The 25,319-nt window shown below is 38.6% G+C and overlaps 1 protein-coding gene across 1 annotated transcript; it reads right to left on the bottom strand.

Moving 5' to 3' along the window:
- Positions 1-216: 216 nt before the first annotated feature.
- LOC103137011 (uncharacterized) lies at positions 217-25,180 on the bottom strand. The gene is made up of 11 exons (XM_007550520.2): positions 25,056-25,180; positions 23,547-23,697; positions 22,667-22,738; positions 22,507-22,583; positions 21,922-22,022; positions 19,096-19,212; positions 16,373-16,447; positions 3,511-3,649; positions 1,192-1,274; positions 1,012-1,108; positions 217-944 (listed from the first exon to the last, which is right to left on the bottom strand). The coding sequence occupies exons 1-11, from the start codon at positions 25,113-25,115 to the stop codon at positions 777-779; spliced, it is 1,140 nt and encodes a 379-aa protein (XP_007550582.1). The 5' UTR covers positions 25,116-25,180; the 3' UTR covers positions 217-776.
- Positions 25,181-25,319: the final 139 nt, after the last annotated feature.

The raw sequence follows: 25,319 nt of genomic DNA, 5'->3' as shown, positions 1-25,319 counted from the left end.
AGTTTATTGCTGATGAACAAGCCGGGAGGTCAGTGGGGAATACTGATGTAAAATGATCATTCCAATGTCCTGATTATGGGAGAAAATGTTTCTTAAAACGTTGTTGCTATGCATGTATATGGATGGAATTAAATTCCAGATCTGTTGGAAATTTTTATTTTGATGTGGTGTCATAATTAAACTTAAATCCTCAGGATAAACCAGTGGTCTTTGCTCTTTTTTTTTTTTTCCTTTTTTTAGCATATCTGGATTAAGAAAGCTGACTAAAAAGATTTGGATTTCAAAAGTATATATTTAGGTTTAATGTGTATGAATATGAATTCTGATACATGAAGCTAAAGGAACTGAAGCTACCGTTGCTTTGTGGCCATGATGTGACAGAAAATGAAGAAGTGACTATGTTGAGTTGGACGGTAACGTGGTGCATGTGTGGCCCCTCCCCTCCATAAGAGTCATGTATGCTTTTTTTTTTTTTTGGCACTGGCCAATCTCACGAAGAGCCTCAAATAACAACTTCGGAAGATTTGATGAATCAAAGACAGAAAATGCTAAATCATTTTCATTTTTCCAAAAAAAAAAAGAAAAGCTTCCAGTGAAGCAGAAATCTGCCCTGAAATTGACTTTCTGATGAACCTTAGCGCGGCGTGTCGACCGGCTCCACGAAGGGCTGCGAAGAACGGCAAAACAAGCCCGCCGAACTTTTTAGTGAATATCTAAAACCTATTCAGCCGTTGCTCGGCCCCCGTATCCGTGGCGACTGCTTCCTCTCTGGAGGGTCACTCGCTCTGCGGACCGGCCTGTCGCTGGCTGACGAGCTTCCACAGGTGCTGGCTGATGGCAGATGGCTTCTTGTAGATCATTCGCCGGTCTGCTCCTTTTATGTGGACGTGATTGGCCGATGGGTAGGACTCCTTCAGGAACCTCTTTTGATGTTCGGCGACCATCTGGTGCGGGAGGAATGTGATTTAGCGTGAGCGTTGTTGGTTTACAGCAGGAGGAAGTGGAACTCACTTGGTTTAGGTGTTGAGGCATTTGCTCATCAAAGGAATCCCCAGTGAGCATGCTCACTGATATCCGGCTGGAGAGTGGCTTAAACTTTGTGATGTCCCTTTAAAACGAAAACAATTTTTAAAAAAGTGTCTTCTGGTTTTAACATCCAAAAAGGTAAAATGTCAGACATATTTGTCTTACCCGACTTGAGCAACGCTTTCGTTCATAAAGTAATGCTCGTCCACAGCGCTGCTCTGGTGGGCGGGGTTACTGAGGAGGTACTTCTGTCAGGAGGAAAGAGAAAATTTAGCCCGACTTCAAAATAAATTAGACCAAGAAATTCTGCCTACGAAGGTTAGCATCCTGATTTGATTGTTTTTGAAAAGCTCATGCATTCATCTTTAAAACCAGCAACAAGATCAAGAGTTTCATTTTAAAAGTGCACTAAAAATTACAACTTTCAAGCTTTTTTAAAAAAAAAACAATAAGGCGCATCGCTCTGTCCTTAAACTGAGCAAACATCTACTGTCTATGAATAAACACAGGGTCTCATGTGGTAAACATTTTTTAATGATCTCACATGTGCATAAGGTTTCTGTTTGTTTTTGGTCTGGGTGTGGTTGTGTCTGCAGCCTCACATGGAGAACAGAACAGAAGTCCTCCATGGACCGAGACGCATAATAAACTTCATTTTAATTCAACTAACTAATAAAACTGTTGTTGAATAGCAGAATGCCACACGATGATTTGACTTCTAGCTTTTTGTACTGTTCTGGTCGATCACCAATATTTAAAGGGGTATTATTATGTAAAATTGACTTTTTTGAGCTTTATATCATAACGTTATTCCCTCATCAAAAACATATCTGGAGTGTTGCTTTCATCTTTTCATGCATATTTGAGAAATCTTTTCATCTCCAGTTGTACAGAACGCCTGATTGGACCTAGCCCCGCCTTCAAGGACAAAGCTCTGAGAACGTGTTCTTGCACTACTCCGATATATTACCATAATATTACTTCAAAATGTTTTCAAAACAATATTATCTTTTATTGCGATAACTTCTGGGACAATTTATCATCCAGTAAAATTTGTTATTGTGACCAAATTCCAATACTCTGTCATTTTCTGAATTCCATCTAAACAACCCCTTTATACCTCAGGGTTGAGCAGAACATGGACAAAAAAACCCTCCAAATAATCTCATTCTCCAGCGGTCGAGTGGAGCAGAAACCCTGGAGCGACTGCAGACCGGGTCGGTCAGCGCTGACGGACTTCAGAGACGAGCTGAACTCCATGAAACTGAGCCGATTTCTCTTTGCCTCCATTCATCATCCAGATGTTACTGGACCGGCTGCCTTAGAAGTTATTAACGTTGTAGCAAACATCTGCTCTGGCTCTGCGCGGCTCTGTGTGCACATCATAACCTTCCCTGGCCTGACGACAAGGTCCTTGGAGGATTCAAGCACAATGATGTCCTTATCTCCTTGGCAACAACTGTAATACTTGAAAAGCTCAAATACCCTCTCACCCCCCCCATCGCTGCAGCCATCATATGGTGGGCGGCTGCCAGAAGGTGTCTTAACGAACCGCTAACATCCTTCACTTCAGAAAATGGCAGAGATGCAGAATCAGAAGGGCAAATATCAGGCAAATAAGTTTTTATTTTTTTATTTGTATTTTTTAAATCAAATGCCAGCAACCAGCAAAGAGCTTGTAGTTCATATTACTGTGTTTGACCTGTGAGGAAGCTTCCTAAGCAGCAGACAGACAGGGAGCGTCTGCAGCACCGTGTCAGTCCCAGATGAACCCGGCCTCGCTTTTCATTTATTTAAAGAAAGAAAGAAAGAAAAAATGACGTGTGGCTTCCTGCAGTGATTCAGTGTGTCTGACGGTTTGGAGACAGAAACGCTCCTGCAACAGTCGCCCACTCTGCTTTCGAGCAGAGGGAGGGAGGCTGCGATTGTTCCCGCGCTAGCACCACCCTGTGGCTGAAACGGGAAACGTTCTGCACTGAGCACTGCAAAACCACAAAATCTCACCAGGCATTTTTGGTCTAGTTTCTAGTGCACATGTCCTAGTTTTGTCTTGTTTCAAGTGTACTAACCAACAAGTTGCTTTCAGCACAATATAGGAGCTTGTTTTAAGTAAACAATTCCTTAATATTGATGAAGAAAGTACTAGTTCCATTGGGAAATTATTTCACTTACAAGATGGGAAAATGTCTTATTGTAAGTTAAATAATCAGCCTTTAGAACTATAGAAATTTTTTGTCAATATTAAGAAATTAATGACTTAAAACAAGCTCCTATAGCTTGCTGAAAAGTTACTTGCACGTTAGCACATTTGAAATATGATAAAACTAAGAAACTAGAACTCTGTGGTGAGATTTTGTGTTTTAACAGTGCACTGGAGACCAAAGCCCCTAAAACCCACCTGGAAGATATTTCTATCACAACATTAACAATTATGAAAACGTCTGAAATTTTTCTGTTGTTTTCAGCTGTGAAGGCCGTCCTGACCTGCCGCTGGATGACTTCCTCTGAGACATTTTCTCCTTTCAGCAGCGGCTCAATGGCGCCCAGGATGATCAGCAGGCGGCTCAGCCCAGTGGCGGCCGAAAACTGCCGGGCCTGGAGTGACGGCAGCAGCTTCCCATACCTGAGGAGGAAGAAAAGCAGTTAAAAAAACAACAGAGATACACAATTTAGAGACAGGTTTCTGTTCATCAATTTCGTCCAGTGAGGAGATTTGGCTGAGTCAGTAGCAAAAGTTTGGCTGAAGACAAACTTCAGCCAAACTGTAGAGTTCTGTAGAGGCAAAAGAAATCTGTTTATTAATGACAGAAATGCACCAAATAATAAAGCATAGAGTAGATTTGAATTACATTTGTTATTTTCAACTTGAAAAAGTGTCAAAATCGTCTGATTGACCTAAATAATCCAGTAAATCGAACAAATAATTCGATTTACTCAGGTGACTTAAAGTTTTATCATGTTATTGTGTGGTACAATAATAATTGTACCTATTGTACCTATTGCAACTTTAATAATTAAAGTTGCAATAGGAACTATTTACTATTTCTTTTTTAGATAATTATGACTGTGACAATCATAGCCCCACAAACACATAAACTGCTCCTGGAAAACAAAGAAGTGTGATTTGTATCGCTGATGCACACAGTGACTGCATTCAGTCGCATTTTCAAATGTATTGATGCTGTCATTAAACAAACAGTGGAGAAAATAGTAAAACCAAACGTCCCAACAGTTTTGGGAGGAATTTAAACAGCATTAATTGGAATTTATCATGACAATAAATGAAAATTTATCATGACAATAAATGAAAATTTGCATCATACTAAATTTATCACGATATATGATAAACGATACGATACGATAAATACCCCATTAGTAAGTTAGACTCTTGCTACATTGCCTTTCTCGTATCTTTTCAGTTGAAAAAATTGCCCAATGTTCTTAAAAACACAAAACATTTGCCTGGGAATGAAAAAAAAAAACTCCCTTTTTCTGGCAGATGAGAGAAGAAGAGCTGCAGGATTTTGTAACTCAGGAGGCCCAATCGGTTTCGGCTCACTGGTGCTCTGAATTGGCTGGTCTCAGCCTGTGGAACCCAATCAATAGCGTGGCGCGGCAGCTGCCGACATCGCCGTGCCGACACGCAGCCGGCGCCGAGCGCGTCTTCACCCCGCGTGTCCCGAGAGCCTCGTCCCGGTTCTGCCTTATCTGGATCTCAGATGCTCTCAGTTTAAACATCTGATGAATCACTTTCTGCATTCAGAGGCTACAGTCCTGGAAGGCATGAGGACAGGGAGGCTGGTTTTATTTTAGTAAAGCCCAAAAACAGGAAAAATAGAAGAAACTACTGTCTCTTACATTTTTAGACTTCAAGTTTCGAATAGATAAGAACAGAGGAGAGTAGAAAATAGAATAGAAATGTCCTTTATTGCTCCACAGTAGGGAAACTCAGACATTTTTTTATTATCTGGTCCTACATGGGTCTAAACAATTAAAATCTAATGTAAATTTGACACAAACAGGTTTGTATGGAAGAGGGTAGCAGTACTTGATTAACTGATAAGTGTGACAGACTGAATAAAAGCAGGAGTTTGTTGCTCTGGAGCATGAAGGTGTGTTAAGATGAGGCCAGGATCAAAAGACATAGAAGCAATCCAGGAAGGCTGGATTCAGAAAATACTAAGACTTTTATGTAGGTCTGCACAGACAGCCTGGTTCCAGTTTGGGGCGATCTGCAAATGCTCAATATGTTCATGGGAAACTGATTTTATCGAATGATCGACAAAGGTCTGAAAATCAGCAATGCTCCTGTTACTGTGAGAGAGACCGACATATACGGCCATGCAGTTAACAATAATCACCTCAATGTTGCCAAATTAGTGAATTTGTTGCCGGATTTAGCAACAAATTCACACACACACACACAAAAAAAAACGGATCAGCAGGTCAAGCTTTAAAAAAACAAAATATTGATGATCGGCAAGAGAACTTAGCATACTCCTTCGTTTCCTTGTTAAGTACTCAAACAAGTGGACTTCCAAATATACTCATCCAAACCATGCAATGTTCAGAGAAATTACCAAAAAAAAAAAATCAAAGACCTCCATCCCAGGCTCCACAGGTTTCAGTTTGTACATGAAATGATTACAAACTGAAACGGACTAAAACAACAGACTGACTACAAATATGTGAAAAATAAACTGCAACAAATGTTTTTTTCAAATGGCTCAGAAAGTGCAATTAGAAATTCCAACTATAATGTAAAATAAATACTAAAACGTGGCATTACTCAGAGCACAAAGCATAGAATTAGACTGAATAGATCTGACCTTATGGAAACCCGATCTAGAATTGTTTACATCAGGACCGATATTAATATCAGATTGGCGCATCGCTGCAGAAAGGCAAGAAAATTATAGACAACTGAACATCCTCTGCATAAAACTGCCACGGAAAAACAAAGTCTTCAGTCAGAGGTTTCTTCAAATTTGTCGCAGACTGCTGCAGGAGGTCTTTCCTGCCCACAGTCATCACCGGCTCCAATAACTTTAATTAAATTAGATACAGCATTTAAGTTCCCTTTGGGATCAATAAGGTATTTATATTTGACAGATGGGTTGATCTTTCTACACAACGTTGAGCCAAAAGCTCCACAGTTAAAGTCGGTCGGTTTCACATTCTTCAGCACTTCTTTATTCAGTCCTTATCGCGCTGCTATCATGTGCCTTTCATGTGTAAAATAAGCCATTCCACCTGTGCTTGATACGACACATTTCTACATAAACCTCAGCCAGATACATCAGGCATGGCTCCGACAAAGTGTGTCAGTTGTGATTGGTCAGATAAAGCCCCAAACAAACCGCGGAAAACATATTCAACTGTTACTCACTGAGATAACATGTCTGCCATATTCATAGAAAGAAAAAAAACACAGCAGTCCTTTCTGGACAGGCAGCGGGGGGGGTGGGGAATGAAACAAGTGGGATGTAATAATTCCCCGTCTTCGTGAGACAGAGAAAACTTTGTGTATCAGACTTCTGAAGAGTGACGTTTTGACATTTTCATCTTCCTTTCCACAGTTTTCCTCTGAAGTCATTCTGGCACCACAATTTCGAGCCGACTCTTCGACCCGGCTCTTAAAAGACATCTCAGTCTCTGCACATTTTCCACCTGTCACCCTTCTTCGTACCACTTGGTTCCAAAAATAAAAAAAATAAATAAAAAAGATGGGGGGAGGGGGGGGAGTAAAAAAATGGGCAGAGGAAAGTCTCTCCCTATCAGCCAGCCAGTTCCAATCTAGTCAAATCATCCCCGGGTCTGGCATTCAAACATTATTTCAAGGATTCTCCAGCCACCTGTCCCATTCCTGCCTCTTTTTTTTCTCGTTTTTAATTCTGCCCCTGAGTGAGGATTATGCGAAGCAAGGCATGCGTGTCAAAGGGAAATTTAGTGGGTAAAGACAGCCAAGATTGGTGGGATGAATTAAACAGATAACGGGAGGAGACGAAGTGGGGGAACCATGTAGAGCAAAACGCCTCACCGATGTTGGTCATTTCAGAGGGGCCCTTTTTTTTTCTTTTTCTTTTTTTTTTCTCCTCCCCACAGGAGCGAGGAGGCAATATCTAAATTAATAAAGTGATGAAATGAGTTTGTGCCGTGGACTTTCTGCTGTTTGACTTTCCCATCTGGATTAGTGCAGGCTGAATGGACGCTCTGTTACTTTTGTTACAACTACGCAATTCACTGTCGGAATTTGGCCCCGTAGCGATAAGGCCCCCCCGTCTTCCTCTCTTCTTCCCCCTCTTCCTCCTCCTCATTACCATCTCATTCCATATGCAGGGCCTCTGTTACCTGAGAGCGTGCTCACGCACAAAACACCAACCATTACACACGAGTTTGCCAACTATTACATCGAGCGTGGAACATTTAAACGCCAGGCTCCACTGTTACGTCAAAACATCGGGGTTTTATGTTCTCTTATGGGACCCACACAGTGTGGCCCTTCTTATTGTTTATGGAATATAACAATGTCGTCTGACTCAGATCAACGTTTAGATGCTTCAAAAAGCATTAAATTATTCAGATTCAGTCTCAATTAATCGGCAATTAACTTTACAGCGAGTCGCAAAAAAAAACAAAAAAACATAAAGCAACACGGCAACAATTAACACTGAACAAAGTTCCACCAAAAACAAGAAACTTGTTCATCAAAAACTCAAAGTGCTGGTAAGACCAACAGGTGAATTATTATATTATAAATACATAATACTCAAAATTTGAAATCTCTCTCTTAAAGAGACAGAAACACCCAGTGGAATCAAGGCTGAAACTAATGATTATTTTAGCAATCAAATATTCTTTCAATTATTGTGACTATTAATCAATTAATTGGATAATTGATTAATAATTGCACATTCTGCGGACTTTTTGTTAACTACCTAAACCTTTTCTTAAACAATATTAGATACATTAAAAGATGCAAGTAAACAAATGATGAAATTAATTTTTTGCATAAGAAAAGAAACTAAAGCTAAAGCTTTATCATTTGTAGCAAAGGATGTTTAGCAGATATTTTTGTACAGTTTTAGCTTAATTAAGAATTTAAGAAGGTGTACTCCAGTTGATAATTAATCGATTACTAAATTAGTTGACGATCACTTCAACAATTGATTCAATACAATTAATCTGATTCATCTTTTCATCCCTAAATGCAATAAAGCATGATTTTGATTTTCCAAATAATGGTATATCTTTATTAACTCACGTCTTCACTGCTGTTTATATTTAGTGCAGCTTGTTGTGACAAACACTGTGAACCAAAAACCAAAACATTGGATGTAAAAATCACATATTTTGGGGCCAAAAGGAGAGCTTGCAACTAGGCCTCTCTGAAACAAAAAGTTCTCCATCGGAGGGATGGGAGTGAGAAAAAATGTTCTGAGATAAGAAAATGTGCCGTTTTAACTTCTTCTTTAACATCTTATTTTAGAACAAAACATCTCCATATGTCTAAATATTATGTTTTTAAATCAAATCTAAAAATTAACAGCTTTCTCCAAGCGTTTCTTCTGCATATTATACCACAATTATTAACCATATAATAATCGTGGAATAATGCCTGAATGGATTATGTGTCAAAAAGTGAGACTTTCAGCTGCTTCTGTTCACTAATGCTATGTTTTTCCAAAATGACTCATGGCTTTCTAACACAACTGTCTCTGTGACACAGTTTGAAGAAAACAAAAATCTGCTGCTTCCAAGAAAAATCTTTTTTCCAGACAATTAACATTATAAGCTCATATTCCAGATGGAGACTTTATTACTACTGCTTTCACCTTGTATGGATAAAGCGGGGCAATGATGCTGGATTTTTTTTTTATGCATATAGGAAATTACTTAACTTTTGACAGTATTCTGTGCTGATTTATTCTTCCTTTCTTTCCTTCATACATTTTACACATTGATGGAGCTCAGACATGGAAATGAACACAATTATGAGCAACAAGCCTGAAAAGTGCAAAAAAGAAAAGAATGAAAAAAAAAAGGAAAATGGATGTCCTTTAAAAACACACCTGTTATAAACTGTAAACATATATTGTTAATCCTTCAAACCGGGACTCAAACACTCATTATGTTATTGGTGCAGAGTTGATTTTCTGGTCTAAGCAGCTGAAAAACAGAGCAGCATGGTGTCACCTTGTGAACCAGCCCCATCTCCACTGATTTGTTGTACAACAACTGGGTACCTCATTATTTATTTTTAACATCACATGCGAGACGGGGGGAAAAAAACAGGGAAAGTTGCTGCTCTTCTACTGAATGAATACACTGTTAAATTAATACATAAATAAAATCGGGAGTGGATGTTGTTTGTACTTTTATAAAAAGCTGAACCGAATTATACAGTCATGTTGGGATTATGTTGTTATGAAACTGCATCTGATACTGTCCTGGGGAATGATGCAGAAGAAAGGAAAGCAAGCAGCGATGGCGTTCTGTAAAAACTAACACCTTTGTTTACATACACAGCACCTTGGTAGAGACGCGCAAGGAGGCATGAATAAATTCATGTTTTTCTGCAGAAGCATAATCTCACACTGGAAAACATGCACGCATTTATTACTAAGCAACCGTGTCTAACAGAATGACCAGAGCCCCACTTATTGGCATCTTTGACAATTACCATAAGATACATGTAACTGCTGTTTTCTAGGTTATACCTTACTACTTAAGTCTAGATCAACCTTTAAATTATCAGATCGTGACTTCCTGTTTCACAGGAGCATAAACATGATGTGACGTAAAACAGCCACTTCTTTTAGCCACTTTTTGAATTTGGAAAAATAAAGATAATTTAGTATTTATATGAGGCAGACATGTGCTGAGTTTCATTTAGGAAATGGCTACTTTAATATTACAGATACACCAATCTGATATTTATATCTGTATTGATCCGATAGTGAAAAAAAATTCTGGATCTGGTATCAATGACAATACGTCTGACTCACAAAGGCGGATCTACGAAGTCTAATTCTATGCTTTGTGCTCTGAGTGACATCATGCTTTATTGCTTATTTTACATTTTATGTTTGTTGCAGTTTATTTTTTACATATGGGACCAAGGTAGTCAACCTGTTGTTTTTGTCAATTTCAGTTTCTTTATTATTTATTATGGTGAAAAATTAATTGCCCAATGAATTCAGCTTAATTAGCTCTTTCCAGATCCCTTTAGGTCAAATCCACCTGGCTGCACTTCCATCTCTCACACTCAGACAACGATCGGCCGGGAATGTGAGAAGATGCAATCAAACTCACAACCTTCTGATTGCCATCTGAGCCACAGCTGCCCCGGTGCAGAGAACAGTTCCAATTATTATACTTTCGGATTCCTAATCGCTACGACTTCAGCCTCCACCAAACTTCACACAGTCAGACGTAAAGCTGCCACTTCAGAAACAACCCAGTCGATTCTAATCAGGCTCCTTTTTTTGCAGGACCAGGGCTGCAAAAGTTCAAACTGTTACGCTGAGAGCGAACACAAGGTGTCACTCTTGCGCCGCGGCAGACGCCGTCCCCTCCTCTGAACTCTTCCACTTGGCATCGATGCTATAGATTACAGGAGGGTGAACACACGGAGGCCGGAGCGGGCCTGCTTCATTAGCGGAGCGTCAGAGCAACAGCTACGCTTTACGCCGCTTCTAATTACAATCAGTTGCCTTTCCCGACTCATCTGGGAGCCTCAGGATGACGGGGAGGCAGGACGGGGTGGAAGCTGATTCTGTTTGTACTTATTGAGTTTTTGCATATAAAACATACATTCAAACCAACATTAAACACCTCCCACTCCCAGTGAACACGCAGGGTATGAAATAGAATAAAATGCTGCTAAAAAATATTAAGTAAAAAATAAATAAATAATGAAAGATGCTGTATAAATACACAGATAAATATACAGGTAAATAAAATAACGTTTCAATCATTCAATTCTAATGTCTAGATAAAGTAACAATATCTTATTAAGGAGTATTAATATGAATTAATATTAATCTTAATAGGTGCTGTTCTTTTATTCCATTCCACTCATTTGTTTAAGATTGTACTTTCAAAAATGACCAAAGCAGAGTTTCTACCAGGGTATGCACCGATCTATTTTTTTGTCTGATACCGATACTGATATCTGAGGTTTAATATTACCCGATACTGATCCAATTAAGCCAGAAATACGTGTCTGACAGAAAAGTACATCTGAGGATTATCGCTGCCAATAGTGGTTAAACTACCCAGGCATTTACACAGCATTTTGATTTTTCATTAATAGTATAAGTGGAATGTGCTGCATGCCGTAACCAGGTGTAAATAATTTTGCAGCCGAATAAAGAGCAGATCACTTTTTCCACGCGCCACTTTGCAACAGGAAAACTAACTAAAATGTTTAAATGTCAATATGTAACAATCTTTCTATCTAATATCTATAGATCTAACTAAAAGTAACAGTTGTGTCCGTCTGTCTTTTTGGGAGGGTAACACACAGTGCCACACACACATATGTATCATACGTTAGTGTTTATGTGAAGCTGACAGGGTGTGTGTGTTTCTGAGCACATTTTGATGAGAATATTAACGAGGCAGATTGATGAATGAGCTGCAAAGTGTCACTTTTAATCCAGACTCATAAGTCGGTCATAATTGCAGCCAGACGCAGACAGCTGTGAGGCTTCGTCACCTGATGGGATTCCTCTGGGTCTGTTTTCAGTTGGACACACAAAAAACCAATGGCTGTTGTCTTTTTCTGTAGTTTTCTCCCTGTCTTTTAAAAAAGACTTCCTTGAACACAGCAGCAGCAACATTTATATTTTCTGACATAATGAACTCATTTTAAGACAGACAGCTTCCGGCTCCCTCTCCTCCTCTCAGGCTGATAGCCGCCACTTCTTGTTTCAACATGAATAATTAACGATTGGTTACAGAAAGATTACAGAAAGTACAAATGATTTAACAATCTAACACACAGCCGCCTCTTCTTTTTAAATATAAACCTCAACACAGCTCAAGTTTTCTTTTGAGGACTGGATCTCATGGGAATAAACTCATCTTATCAATTCTTCAAGATTTGAGATATGTTTTCATTTTATTCAGTTTGTATTATTTATGAATTATATTGTTAGGGCTAACTGAGTTGTTTTTATGATTTGTTTTGTTTTTTAAATATAATAAAAATATTAATTTTATTTTTACAGTGACTGTTGATGGTATTCTCTCACTTGGATGTCTTATCCTTTAACAGTATTAATCAACTTTTTTTACATTTTTTTTTACAAAAAACATTTGATGCAAGAATGAAAATGTATCTCTACAAAATAATGAAAATGTATAACATATTTAACATAAAATAAGTGACTGAATTATTATTCAGTCTCATTAACCTTTAGCTGCAATCACAGCACTGCAAACATACTTTATTTTTTATGTAAAAAAATATTTAAATAAAAATTAATGCAATCACTTATTTTATGTTAAATATTTTTATTCAATTTTTATTATTTTGCAGAAATCAATTTTCATTTTGACATTGAAAAAGAAAATCTGTCTACAGAGCCACATTTTACTGACTGTGACTGATTTGTAAAAGCAACAAAAAGAGTAAAAATATCCAAGGTGGTGTGAATACTTTTTATAGAAACGGTCTGCCTAGAAATTCAAATTGTCCAAAATCAACCAAAAAAAAAAAAAAAAAATCAAATCAATCAAAATGTAACAGCTAACACCGAAAGCAACGAGCTGATGAGGAAACCTTCAAGTGGAGCTCTTGTGAAAATTGAGCTGCTCTAAACACAGTGAGGTTCCATTAAAACAGCCAATCAGCAATCATTAAAATCTGAGGACCGTTCCATTAGAGAAGAGTATTCCCTGCTGCTTCTGCTCTCTGAACAAAGAACTGTTGCCATGGCGCTCATTAGTTTTACACTCTCGGCACTCGCACACTGTGGATTAAATGTGGTTATTTACTTTCTGTTAAATACAAAATGAAGACAAGCATCATTTTATTGTTTTGTTTGGGCTTGCAGAGGAAATATTGCAAGGTAAGCAGAGTAGGTGAGGTAAGGTGAGGGATTTGGCTGCCTGATCTAGTTCTTTTAAGTCACAGAAATCATTTATATAAATATAATATTAGTTCTACTAATAGTATCTTTAAATATTAACACTTAATTGTAAAGAAAATAAGCAGCAAAATAGCCAAACTCCCACAGGATGAACTGCAACAAATTTGAGTCCTTCCAGTCTGATGAAACCAAACATAGCTTTCTGCACTCCAGGGAAAGAGAGGAAATTTGTCAAAAAAACTAACACCTCTCATTGACCTCAACATATCCTCACACTGAAACAGGGTGGTAGCAGCATCATGATATGGGATGCATTTCTTCACCAAGAAGGGAGAAATATGTCAGAAGTGATGGAAAGTTGGACTAACTAAAGCAAAGAGAAATTCCTGAAAGAAATTTGCATTCATTGCTAATGAAAGCAAGAAAATGTGATGAATTGTCTGTGGATTTAAAGTTTGGTTTGCTTGGTTTTCATGGTTTTAGATTACTAAACTGGCTTTCTGCCTATTCATGACCTTTTAAATAATCCTTGATTAAATCAACCTGTCCAGAGGCTGCAGATGGAAATTGACTTTTTTTTTCTTTAACCTTGTAGCATGCAGCTCTTCTTTTAAGGGTTGATACAATGTTGTACATTGTCTCTGCGCAACTAAATAATAATAATGTGATGTCTTCAAATCCCCCGAAACGAAAAAGTGGACCCTTCAGCAGAAAATACCTACACACCCCTGTCCTAGGAGACGGTGGCGATTCGTTCTGCAGATTGTAGCAGGACTGGCTTTAGGAGCGAGCCTTCGTTAACGAGCTGCTCTTTGATGTGGAAATCCTCCGATCCCAGAGCAGAGCTCAGGTGCTGTCCTGCTCCTTTAACCCAACGTACCAAACGCTGTCAGACTTTTGACAGCTAATAAACGCTGAGATGGAGAACTCCACGCCTTCAGCAGGAAAAGAAAGAGTTGTTGTGAAATGTATTTTGCTCCCCGAATGGAAATAAAGCAGAGATGATAGAGGTTTTTTTTTTTCTCCCCCCAAAAACTAAATGTAAGTCTTTGCTTCATTTCATCTCTGCATTGCTTCTGCACGGAGTAATTGGATTGCGGCTGCACTGTCATGTACTCTTTTAAATGAATGCCTATTAATCAGAGGATAATTGGACACATACCCCTGATAAATGGTGCTGCTCCACTTTGAGTCACGTACAAATTAGGCCATTTTCAGGGATCCATTTCTTATCTGGCTTGACTTGCGCTTACATAAGCCACAAGCTAATAGTGGTCTTTGGATGTGCAACATCCTCATGGGCATAACTCAATTATTACGCCTTTACTGCTTTCCTGGCTGCAGGTTTTTTTATTGTTGGATTTCACGTATATTGAATGTTAGTAAGGAATTCTAGCTGACACTTCCCACTGCAAGACGTCAACGCATGCAAAACACAGAGTTGGGTTTTAAGAAGGAGAACTAAGAATTGATTATTAGAACAGAAGAGGAGCTGTACTAAGCTTAGTTGAAGTGAGGGGCTAGCCTTTTTATAAAAGTGACACTGACTTTTTTCTCATAAGTCACAGTTACATCTGTAAATTTGAATATTTTTTTCATTTGTTTTACTTTTGTGTGACCAAGTTGTTGAGTGGCTGGCTAAATAAAGGAGATAAAAAATACAAGGGTGTTTTAGAGCCATGGTAGATTGAAAAAAAGAAAGAAGTACATTTTCGCCATAAACCTCAGAAATGTTTTAGAAAAATAAAACAAGGAAAGTTGAAAAAGTTGATCATTTGCCAGAGGAAAACTCTGAAACTTTAACATCTCAGACATTAACTTGAAAATTTCTGACTTTGAAAACTCAAAGTTTGCTAGAAAAAAAAAAAAGTCTGGTTATTCTCAGAAATTGTCTAGAAAAAACATGGAAAATTCTGAGTTCCAAAAGTTGAAAATTTGACTTTTGAAAGTAGGACATTTCCAAGTTTTTTTCTAGAATATCTCTGAGAATAATCTCAAAATTTCAGAGTTTTCTTTTTTTTCGTAGCAAATGCTCGACTTTTCTACAATTCGTCAAATATCCTGGTCAATAATCTCTCCAGTAGAAAGATGCATGTTTACCTACTTTTAGAATCAAATTTCTTAATCATTATTATGTGCACAAACAAGGAATTTCACACAAAGTCTAAAGAGTTTGTGTCCAGGATGTGTGGGGTCTGCTGAGATGTTAGCTGTCCATATTCCCTGGACTTATATAAGTCCTGGATGAAGGGAAGGTCAGTCCTGCTGGTTTGTTTCAGTTGGGACCAGTCCTGTTTTGTGGATGAGCCAAGCCATCAGGCTATATTTAAATTGAATGTAGAGAACTCAGTAAATAATCATTTAAGAGTCATTTTAATGGGCTGCACATCACCAAGAGAAATTGTCAAACACATAACGCTACGTTACAAACCCTTTCCCATTTGCCGTGAGCTAACAGCGTGAAGCATGTGCAAGCACTTCAACGCAGACCTGATAAGACACTTCAACATTTTCAAATGAAGGAACCTGCCTGTGCGAGATAACCATCTGCCGAGGGGTTTTCAGGCTGAACATCTGACAACAGAGAAAATCCTCAACAATGCGTTTTCTTAAACGTGTTTATCAGGCGCCCCGTTGATGCTAGGCTGTCAGTGAAATCTAAAAGCTCTCGACGGTTTGTTAAATTATACACTCGGAGCAAAAATCTGGAGTGGCGTTGTACCGCTTAACAGCCACACAGGACAGGATGTGCTTGTTCCCGATCAGAAAGGCACCATGTGTTGCGTAGCTGGCATTTCAGTCAACAGTTCCTCCTCTGCGATTTCATGTATGATAATTGCAGAATAATGGAATATGTGCTGCGACAATAACTACCACTTGACATGAATCGTGCTACACAGATTAAAGCAGTGTTATTACACTTTCCGTAACCCGGTCCCAACAACACTTTGTCCTCTCCCGATCCTTCTACTCGTCTGTTTCAGGCCAGCAGACTACAGCCGGCTAATGTGCTTCCTTGTCCTCCAATTAATCACGTTAATGAGCCCCACCCAGCGATGTGAAACATAGCATCACTTTTGTGTGTTGCCTTTAATTTTAAACCATTTGCTTTTTTACTGTAACCCCCTGGACTTTGTGTCTTCTTCATCTCAGTTCCTTCTCTTCTTCCTAATATCTACTTCCAAGCTCCTTCACCCCTCGACCTCTTTCTCCTCTCGCAGACGAAGAGTCTCCGATGAACTCACCAGTACTCCTTCCATTGGTCCTCTTCAAAGATGTCCTCTGGGATGGGATCTATCAGCACCAGGTCTGACACCTGCCTGAGGACAATAATGACACACACACACACACACACACACACACACACACACACAAGTAGACTCAGATGAGGTAAGACTTTAACTAGGCTCCACCACTTTACGCTGTAATGAGTGTGAAATAGATGGCGCCGTCCCCGCTGCCATGCTGCAGATTTGTCATTTTATGGCAGCCATGTACTCTGAGGTAATATTTCCATTTGGAAAGGTTTCATCAACAAACCCCCATAGCGTTCTCTTTCTTTCTCTCTCTCTCTCTCTCTCTCTCTCTCTGAATGACAGACACATTGTGCCAAATAAAGCTCTAAATCTTTCATCCTGGTGTGGAGAAGTTGATGTGTTAATCACCAAGTTGTCGGTGAGTTGACTGAATTATGCCAGATGATAGGAAGTGGTGTTGGAACATCTTTAGCTCAAAATCTAAATCTGACCAGGTCAGTAAAGCAAGCAGATGTTTTTTTAGAAGAAAATATATATATTTTTAGACATACACTGGATTTGAGAGAATCTTCAGTGACAAATATTAGACATTTTCAACATCAGAAGCAGAGTTTCAAGACTTTGGGAATTTGCACAGTTGCTATTTTTTAATAGGGAATCAATGGAAATAATAAACCTAAAATATAAAATATTAAAGGATGTCCACAAACGAGGACTTGAAATTTGGGGAAACAAAATTTATCAAAATCTTGACTGAAACAATCAGTTTTTGTACTTATGGTTTAGTATATCTATCCAAGAGTCGTACTGCCATATGCAGAAATACACCACTCATTCAGAAACAACCAATCAGACCCAGGAGGAGGGTTTTAGCGCTGTCAATCATTTTTATGTACACGCTGCTCAATTCAAATTCAAAAATACTATATTAAACCCAAAGAAAAATTAAATGTTGTAAGTCAAAGTAATTCAAAATTTGTCAGTTATTATAGATGGTGATGGCTGCAAGCAGGAAAAATCTGTAACTGTCTGTAAGTATTTTTGCTTTCCCAAAGGCAAAACTACATTTCTACCTTAACTACACTGACAACACTGAGGTGAATTAAATTAAAATTTTATTATTCCACAAATCTACATTGCTATCCATGGTAAAACACACCCTGCCCTTTCTCTCTGCTACGCTACAGCTAGTTCCCCACACCGGAGCCTGTTGTGAATGCTAAACCCAGTTAGCATGGCCTCCGATGATGGCAGATAAACAGTTTTGCTGGAATGGTAAGTTGTGTCTTCACAATTAGAACATTGAGCAGCATGTACATGAGCCTGATGATATGATCCTGACTCTGGTTGTTTCTGGGTAGGAGAATTGACATGGTGTGTTTTACATACAAAATTGTGAAAAAGTATCTTAAATCTGCAAGTGCAACAACATCCAGATTCGGTGGTTTCAATTTGACCCAGCAACGCCTGACAGCTTCACAATTTTATAGACAGTTTTTTTTTTCTGAAAGTGGATCCTTGACAGGAAAATTGTTACGACAGTGATATCTCTGACAGCCTTCAACCAGTGGGGATGCACAAAGTTCTGACATGGTGCAGGAAATATCTCAAGCAGAGAAGTCAACAAAACAAGAGTTGAGACAATATGGGATTGTACAGGGTCATACTGCAGGAAGGCTCAATAGAGTTCAAACCTGGAAGTGTTTTAAGCAAGGCAGAAGATCTATATTAAGAACACACAGGAACAGAGGGGAACTTCTCAAACAATTAGTTGGTTCGTGGTTATGGAAAGTTAGTGAATATGGCTTATTTTGTCAGGTTAGTCTTTTATGAACCACTCTGTTGTTGCAGGTCAGTAAATCTAACTCCATAGAAGGTTGTTTTCAAATCAACAGGTTAAATGTAACTGTGATTGTATTACAACAATAATTTTGGATACACCTTCAGATTAGGCTTGCTTGTCAAACTAAAAGTACCTTTTGAAAATAACATCCTTCAAGCAGGTATTAAACATACTTTTCATTAAGCCCATATTTCTGTTTTAACCCCCTCCCCGCCCCCAACTGATCTGGAAGAGGCTTTAGAGTAGCGTAGGAGACACGTAACACTAGGCAGCAAATAGTACTTTTTCTTTTTTTTCCACTAATTTTTTCTAACACATGTTTCACCATTTTGTTTAGTGTTTTGTGTCAGCGCAAAATACAGAAAAGGACTTAGTGATGAATTATCTTTTAAGCCAGTAAAGACCTTTTGCAGTGACTTAGCATGCATTTAATTGCAGTGCATTAAAAAAAAAATCTGAAAACAATGGAAATTGGCTCCACAAAAACTGGAGCTCCAAAGGCTGCAAAACCCAACACTGGTGCCACTGCCAAAAGTTTAGAAAGTGACCAGAAATCATCAGCTATTGTTGCAGATCGACTGAAAGTCTTTCCGATTGTTCTCATAACATGGAAGGATTACAGTTTACTGGGAAAAGCTAAACGCATCTAATACAATTAATTTGTTTGGAGGTTACATAAAGAGAACTACAATCCCCATCCATCTTCATTAACCTTGTTTGATGCAGAGGCTTTCCTCTCCCCACGCTGAAACATCCCCGTGGCAGTGAGCTGCCACCTTCCCAACCACAAAACCCAGAATACACTTTTTGCTAGAAAACTATCTGACTTCTTCAGCGAAAACATTTGATTCCACGCCGGAAGACTTACGCATCATGAATGTGACTGTAGAACCGGCTGTTGAGCGCTCCGAGCTCTGAGCCAACGAGCATGAAGGGGGTGGCTATCCCCGCAGCCTGCAGCAGTCGGTGCAGATCATCCACCATCCTGCAACACAAAGCGCTCATCAATCTATGTGGGAAAATCAGGGCGAGCTGCAAACTGGGTCAGGAAGGTTTATACGGACTCAAGGTTACCAGAATGAAAGATGGACAAGCCAATAACCTACATCAAAGTAGGTTTAAGACATCATCATTACTAGGAAAAATACTAAAATTGCCTTAATTTGCTATTATAAGCCAGCTGGGCTTGAAGAGGTTTCACATGTGTCAAAGGGTTGAAGAAGTCAACACACAATTTTGGTTTTTGAAGATTTAATTTTTGGAAAAATTATAATAAATTTTTCCATCAATGCTCTCCTTGGGTTTCCATAGTTCAGAGTGATGTCAGCACACCCAAGACCACCATCTGGTTTGATAACTGTGTTTTACAGCTTCTGCTTATTTGGACTCTACAGGGGAACATCAGGGCCATGTTAGGATTTATATATGTTTAAATCCTAACATGAATAAAGTCACAATATTACAAGAACACCGACATAGTAAAGCGAGAATATAGTTGAACAACAATAAAGTCTAAATAATACAAAATTGAAGTTTTAAAGTTTTAATATTACCAGGATAAAGTCGCAATATTAGCAGAAATGACAGTAATTTTATGAAAACTCCTCCATGAAAAATTATGAAAAAATTAAAAGGAAGAATGTTGAACGTCTTGTAATGTTCTACTTTGTCATTGGTTTTACAGATAATGAATTACTTAATCTTCTGTGGTTTTTAAAGCGGTGGGGCCACCAGAGGGTGGTGGGCGGGGCCACCAGAGGGTGGTGGGCGGGGCCACCAGAGGGTGGTGGGCGGGGCCTCGGAAAGCCAGAGCGAAGATGTGGAAAAATATTTAAAAATAATATTAAAATTAAAAATAACAAATTGAATCCAGTAGATGTTTAAACCATAAATTTTAAATTGCATTTAAAAAACTCTTATCTACTTTTCAAGCATTATTACAAAATATAAGTTAAAATAATTTATTGAAATGTTATTTGCCATGCTTGTCCTCAAGTTAGCATACCCAGGCCCTGCTGTGTAAGACACTGCTGCAAAAAAAACTTTCTAAAAGTCAATATTTCTTTACATATTTTGTAGCTTTGCCTGTGGGCTTGCAAAAGGGATCCCAGACCAGAAGCTAATGCTGTTTGTTTCATGTCGTTTTTGTGATTACAATGCAAGAAAGTGTGTGGATGTGAATACTGTTGCACAGAACTGAATCTGTGTGTTTCTTCTTCTCTGTTGTACGACACTGATTCTTCCCAGCACATAACAACTGTAAATACAATGAACCACTCTGAGATGAAGAGAGGAACTGGGAATTAAATTATTAATGTGATTGTTTTGCTTGACAGGATTCTAACAAGCAGCAGTTTGGAGTGCTGATTGATCACAGTCTTTCAGCCTGCGACGCTAAATGTTCTTTGGTTTTGGCAGCTAAAAGACAAATATTGCTGCAGAATCCCTCTGTGTTTAATATTTGATCATAAACTGAAAACGGCGGCATGCCATGCTTTGAGCCTCAGAGGAACAAAGCGTCAGAGTTTCCTCTGTCATCTCGACGTGAGCTGCTGCTCCACACATTAACTCTCTGGAACCGGTTGTGTCTTCCTGAAGGTCTCCCGCATTACGACTGAGGTTTATTCTGCTCTAGAAGAATTTCGCAGTTCCCTCAGAAAGTTTTTTTTCTGATCTTTCAGACCTCAACTTGACCTCCTGGAAAGGAAGCTGATATGAAAAGATGTCCAACTTTAAACTAGGAGCAACATGGAGTCATCGAGCCTCCAAATTGTCAGTTTTGCACAAAAACTGAACCAAAAGTTTCTAAAAACAATGCTAAAATTATTACATATTTTATACTTTATCAACTGCAAACCAGGGAAATTTAACACTTCATAACGTTCTCAAAACATTGTTTTAATTGGAGCTGATTCGTTTGGAGTCACTCTGGGGGATTTCTGGTCAATTCTTCTTTGCTAAATTACATTAATTCAGCCACACGGAAGAGTTTTCAAACACAAAGACTTGTTTAAGGCCAAGCTGCAGCATTTCAGTTTCATTTCAATCAAATCTTAAAACCAGACTTTGACAAGGACATTAGAAAACCTTCATTTTTTCCTGAGTCATTCAGACAGGGTCTTTGCTTGTACTGTTTAAGCATTCGTGATCCCATAAATTACTGCAACCTGTCCACTTTGGCCTCATCAGTTAACAGAATATTTTTCCTAAAGTCTTGGGGATCATCACGATGCTTTCGCAAGATGAATTCTTTTTCGGTCACCAGTGGTTTTAGCTTTGGACCTCTCCCACTGATGCCAACTGTGTTGGTTGATCATGAACACTGACCTTAAGTGATGCCAGTGTTGCCTACAGTTCTTCAGTTGTTGTTTTGTGACCTTCTAGATGAGTTGTCAATGCCTTTAAGGAGTAATATTAGTAGGCTGGCCACTCCTGGGAAAATTCACCACTCATGCATGTTTTTTTCCCTCTCATTTGTGACTTTTTCCATCTCTTGCCCAGTGGTGGTTGGGGGAGACATTTTGACATTAAAATTAGTTTTATTATCTGAAATATTTATATTTCCACAGGAACAACTATTTATGTCCCACCTGACCCAAACGGTCCAAATGAGAGGAAATCAAACTGTAAATGTTCCTGAGAACATTCCGACTTCACCTAGGGAACCATTGGCAACTGGACGTAACATACTCACCGTCCGGTTGTGGACGCCCCCCAGACTTTCTCCGTCCCGGTCGTTTCGTTCTGCATGAGCCGCTTGCTGAACCCCAGTCCCATCCTGTCATATGTACAAACCTAATGGAACAAACAAACAGGACCAGCCCTGAAAGTTTTGCTTGGTTTTAATGTACAAGACGCTCCCAACAGTAATCTTCCTTAACAACCAAGATGCTCTGTAATGATCTTGACACAGTGGCCAGTGCTGCTCTGCATCTCACTGCTGTTCTACTTTAGTTGTTTCTGTGTAACTACACTCCTCCCAACAAGCCAGTGACCTAATTTGGGTCACAGTTTCAGACAAACAACATGGGGCAGCTGTCAGCCTGAGCGCTGCCGAGCTGAGTGTTGCCGAGCAAAAAGGAACTGACAGAGCGACTGCGAGGATCGTCTCTGCATGACCCTGACAGCAGCGAACAACATGGCCACAAGAGCAAAGAGATCACTATTTGGCTCAGTGCTAGCTTCTACTCTGTGAATCCTTTCTTTCCTGACTGTTGTGTGTAATTTACTTGTTTTAGGTTTTTTATTTTCACACATCGTAAACATGACGATTTGTCACCTTTGTCAGGGAGGAAAGTTTCTCCTGCACATGGATCCAGACGTCTGAGGACATTCCTGTTGGTGCATCCAGTATAACTAATAGACACAAGACTAGTTAGCGTTCGGTTAAACTAAGCAATCAATCAACACAGAGAATGATATATGAGACAATTTATTACCGGCTGGTTTTCCTCGTCCTTTGCACAAAAGATGCAACTTTTGACCCAAACCGACATCAACCATCTGCCCGTCTGGAAGTACAAAGCAAAATAAATCAAACTTTATTAGGCTTTAAAGAACTCTTTTCACCTTCTCAAGAATTTAATAAACCTGCACAGCTGGAGAAACACTGGTAGAGCTTAAAACCAAAACGTGCTTTACAGTACAGAATATTACGGTAAGCATCTTTTAAGTGTTGGTACTAGCCATATATGTCTATGCTTACCATTAGCAACTTGAATTTCAGGATGAAGGTAATTTTTCAAGATGGCCACCATTTATAAACCTTTTAAACCACTTAAGGTAATAAAATGTTACATATTTTGTTGACTTCCATGAACTTTATGTCACATTATTTGTTTTTGACCTTGGTCATCCTATTCATCTGAAGCCAAACATGAAACTTTTTGCAAGTCCCACACCAGTCGTCTTTCAGTGGGTGTATTTGTATTATTATGAAAATGATCTCAAAATGGCAATATTATCGTTTATCACAATAATTTGTAGAACAGTTTATCATCCGGAAAAATTTGTAATCATGACAGACCTAATTTCTATGGTTCAGAATATGTAGAATATGATTTGACACCAAACCCATTCGTCTGATTGGTAATTTGAGTGCAAAAATTTGATTTTCCTTGAGAGCCATGGTGGACACTTTGAGAATCGGCCGCCATCTTTAATTTTTGAGTGGCTGGCCCTTTTTTTTATTAAATGCAAGCCCCTAGGAACATCTATATCAAATTAGATTCTTGTATCCGCGTGAAATATTCAATTATCTCCTACACTATTAATATGAATTCGGAAACAGAATCGGTGCGTTTTTCAGACTTGGTATACCTTTTGGCAAGAGCATCTGTCCTTCTCTTTGCAGAGATGCATAGTTGAGGAACGGAGGAATGATCACGATCAGCAGTAAGTACTTTCCGAAGTTGATGAGGATGGAGCTGTAGGACTGCCTGGCTGAGGCGTCAGCTGGCCGCTCCGCTCTCTGTTCCCGACCACAAAATGATGGAAAAAGGGGAGACGACAAGATTTGGAGAAGACAGTGTTTCAGAAATCACAAAATGTGATTTTAAGAATCTGGAGAAGAACATTTCACTTTTCTCAATCTACAGTGGTCCTGATTCCAAAAAGCATTCTTTTGAATCACTCAAAAGGGAAAAGCTCCTTTGGAGTGATTTCTCCAAAAGAAAAGAATCCTCTTGCCTTCTTGTTAACCTAATAGGCGAATAGTACAAACAAAAAACTTAAAAACATATTTTTATTTTAGCATTCTAATGTTAAAAGTAGCCAGTTGGGGCATCTTCACAGTGCTTAAAAATATTACTTACTTTTAAAGACCAGCATGTCAAACTCACCCTAATATCACAGCCACAATATCTGATAAATTATTCAAAAAAGCTGTAAATGTATAATTTTTATTTTTAGTGACCAACTGGACAATTTGTTTGTTGAAAACTTTTTGTAACATGCTTTATGGGACTAGTTAGAAGTATAAATGGAGACCACTAAACAGTGATTAAATAAAAAACAAAAAAATAAACAGAGGAAAATATTGAACCTCATCGTGGGAACAGAATAGACTTTTAGAACAATTTTTCTTAAGAATGGAAAAAAAAGCTGTACGTTATCTCTAATTTCCACAAATATCAACACTGCATAGAAGAAAATGGATCCATCATTGTTTTACTTTATTTAAAATAATGGGAACAAAATGGCAGTTCTGTAAAATGACAACAAATGACCTGTAGTAGCCTTTAAGTTGTCTTTGTTAAAACATTGAAGTGTGATTTAAATGGAATGAGGACAAGTATGGCTGGGTTGTAAAGGTTGCAGACCAGTATACTAAATGCACAAGTCATCATGTAATTATCCTAAGCTGTAGTTAGGATCATCAGGTCCTTTCCGTGTTCCTCATCTCTCTATAAGCAGCTATGTCACACTGCTGGCTGACAACTCTTGCTGGGCAACTGGAAATTAAATTTTGTAAAAACAGGCTATTCTCTGGTGATTCTCGAAAACGAATGTTTTGTCAGTTAAAAGATTTATTCACACTTTTCCATCCGCCTGTGTCGCACAACTACGTCGTTATGTTTACCATGATATTTGTTCTCCTCTCTGTCTCTCTCCCTCTCTACAAATAAAAATAAACATTCACATTGAATATCACTGCAGCTTGCCTTTAAAAAGAATAAACAAGAAAATATCAAGAAACTTCGCGGGATAGATATATTATAACAATGTTTGAATGTGTTAATTTGGCTCCTGAAAGCAACGAGCCAATGAAAACTGACTGGACTGTCATGCGTTCAGTCATGCGCTACATGACCGCTAACAATGGGCTACCTTTTTATTAGCGTTGACGGGGTCACTGCTTCCTGCCTGATGTTCTGGTTTCCGACGCATTTTGAAAAGAACCTCGCAAAAAGTCCATGCAACATCAAAATGAATGAAACCCAATGACTTCCTGAAGAAACTACGGGGGCCAGCGAGGGACAATCTTTATGCTAACCAAGTTACATTAACTCATAACACCAGCGTAATAATAATAATAATAATAATAATAATAATAATAATAATAATAATAATAATAATAATAATAAAACATTA

The sequence above is a fragment of the Poecilia formosa genome, unplaced genomic scaffold, assembly GCF_000485575.1.
Source record: "Poecilia formosa unplaced genomic scaffold, Poecilia_formosa-5.1.2 Scaffold36, whole genome shotgun sequence".
Lineage (NCBI taxonomy): Eukaryota > Metazoa > Chordata > Actinopteri > Cyprinodontiformes > Poeciliidae > Poecilia > Poecilia formosa.
Note: the sequence above shows the minus strand (reverse complement) of the source record. Positions and strands in the feature narration are given on the sequence as shown.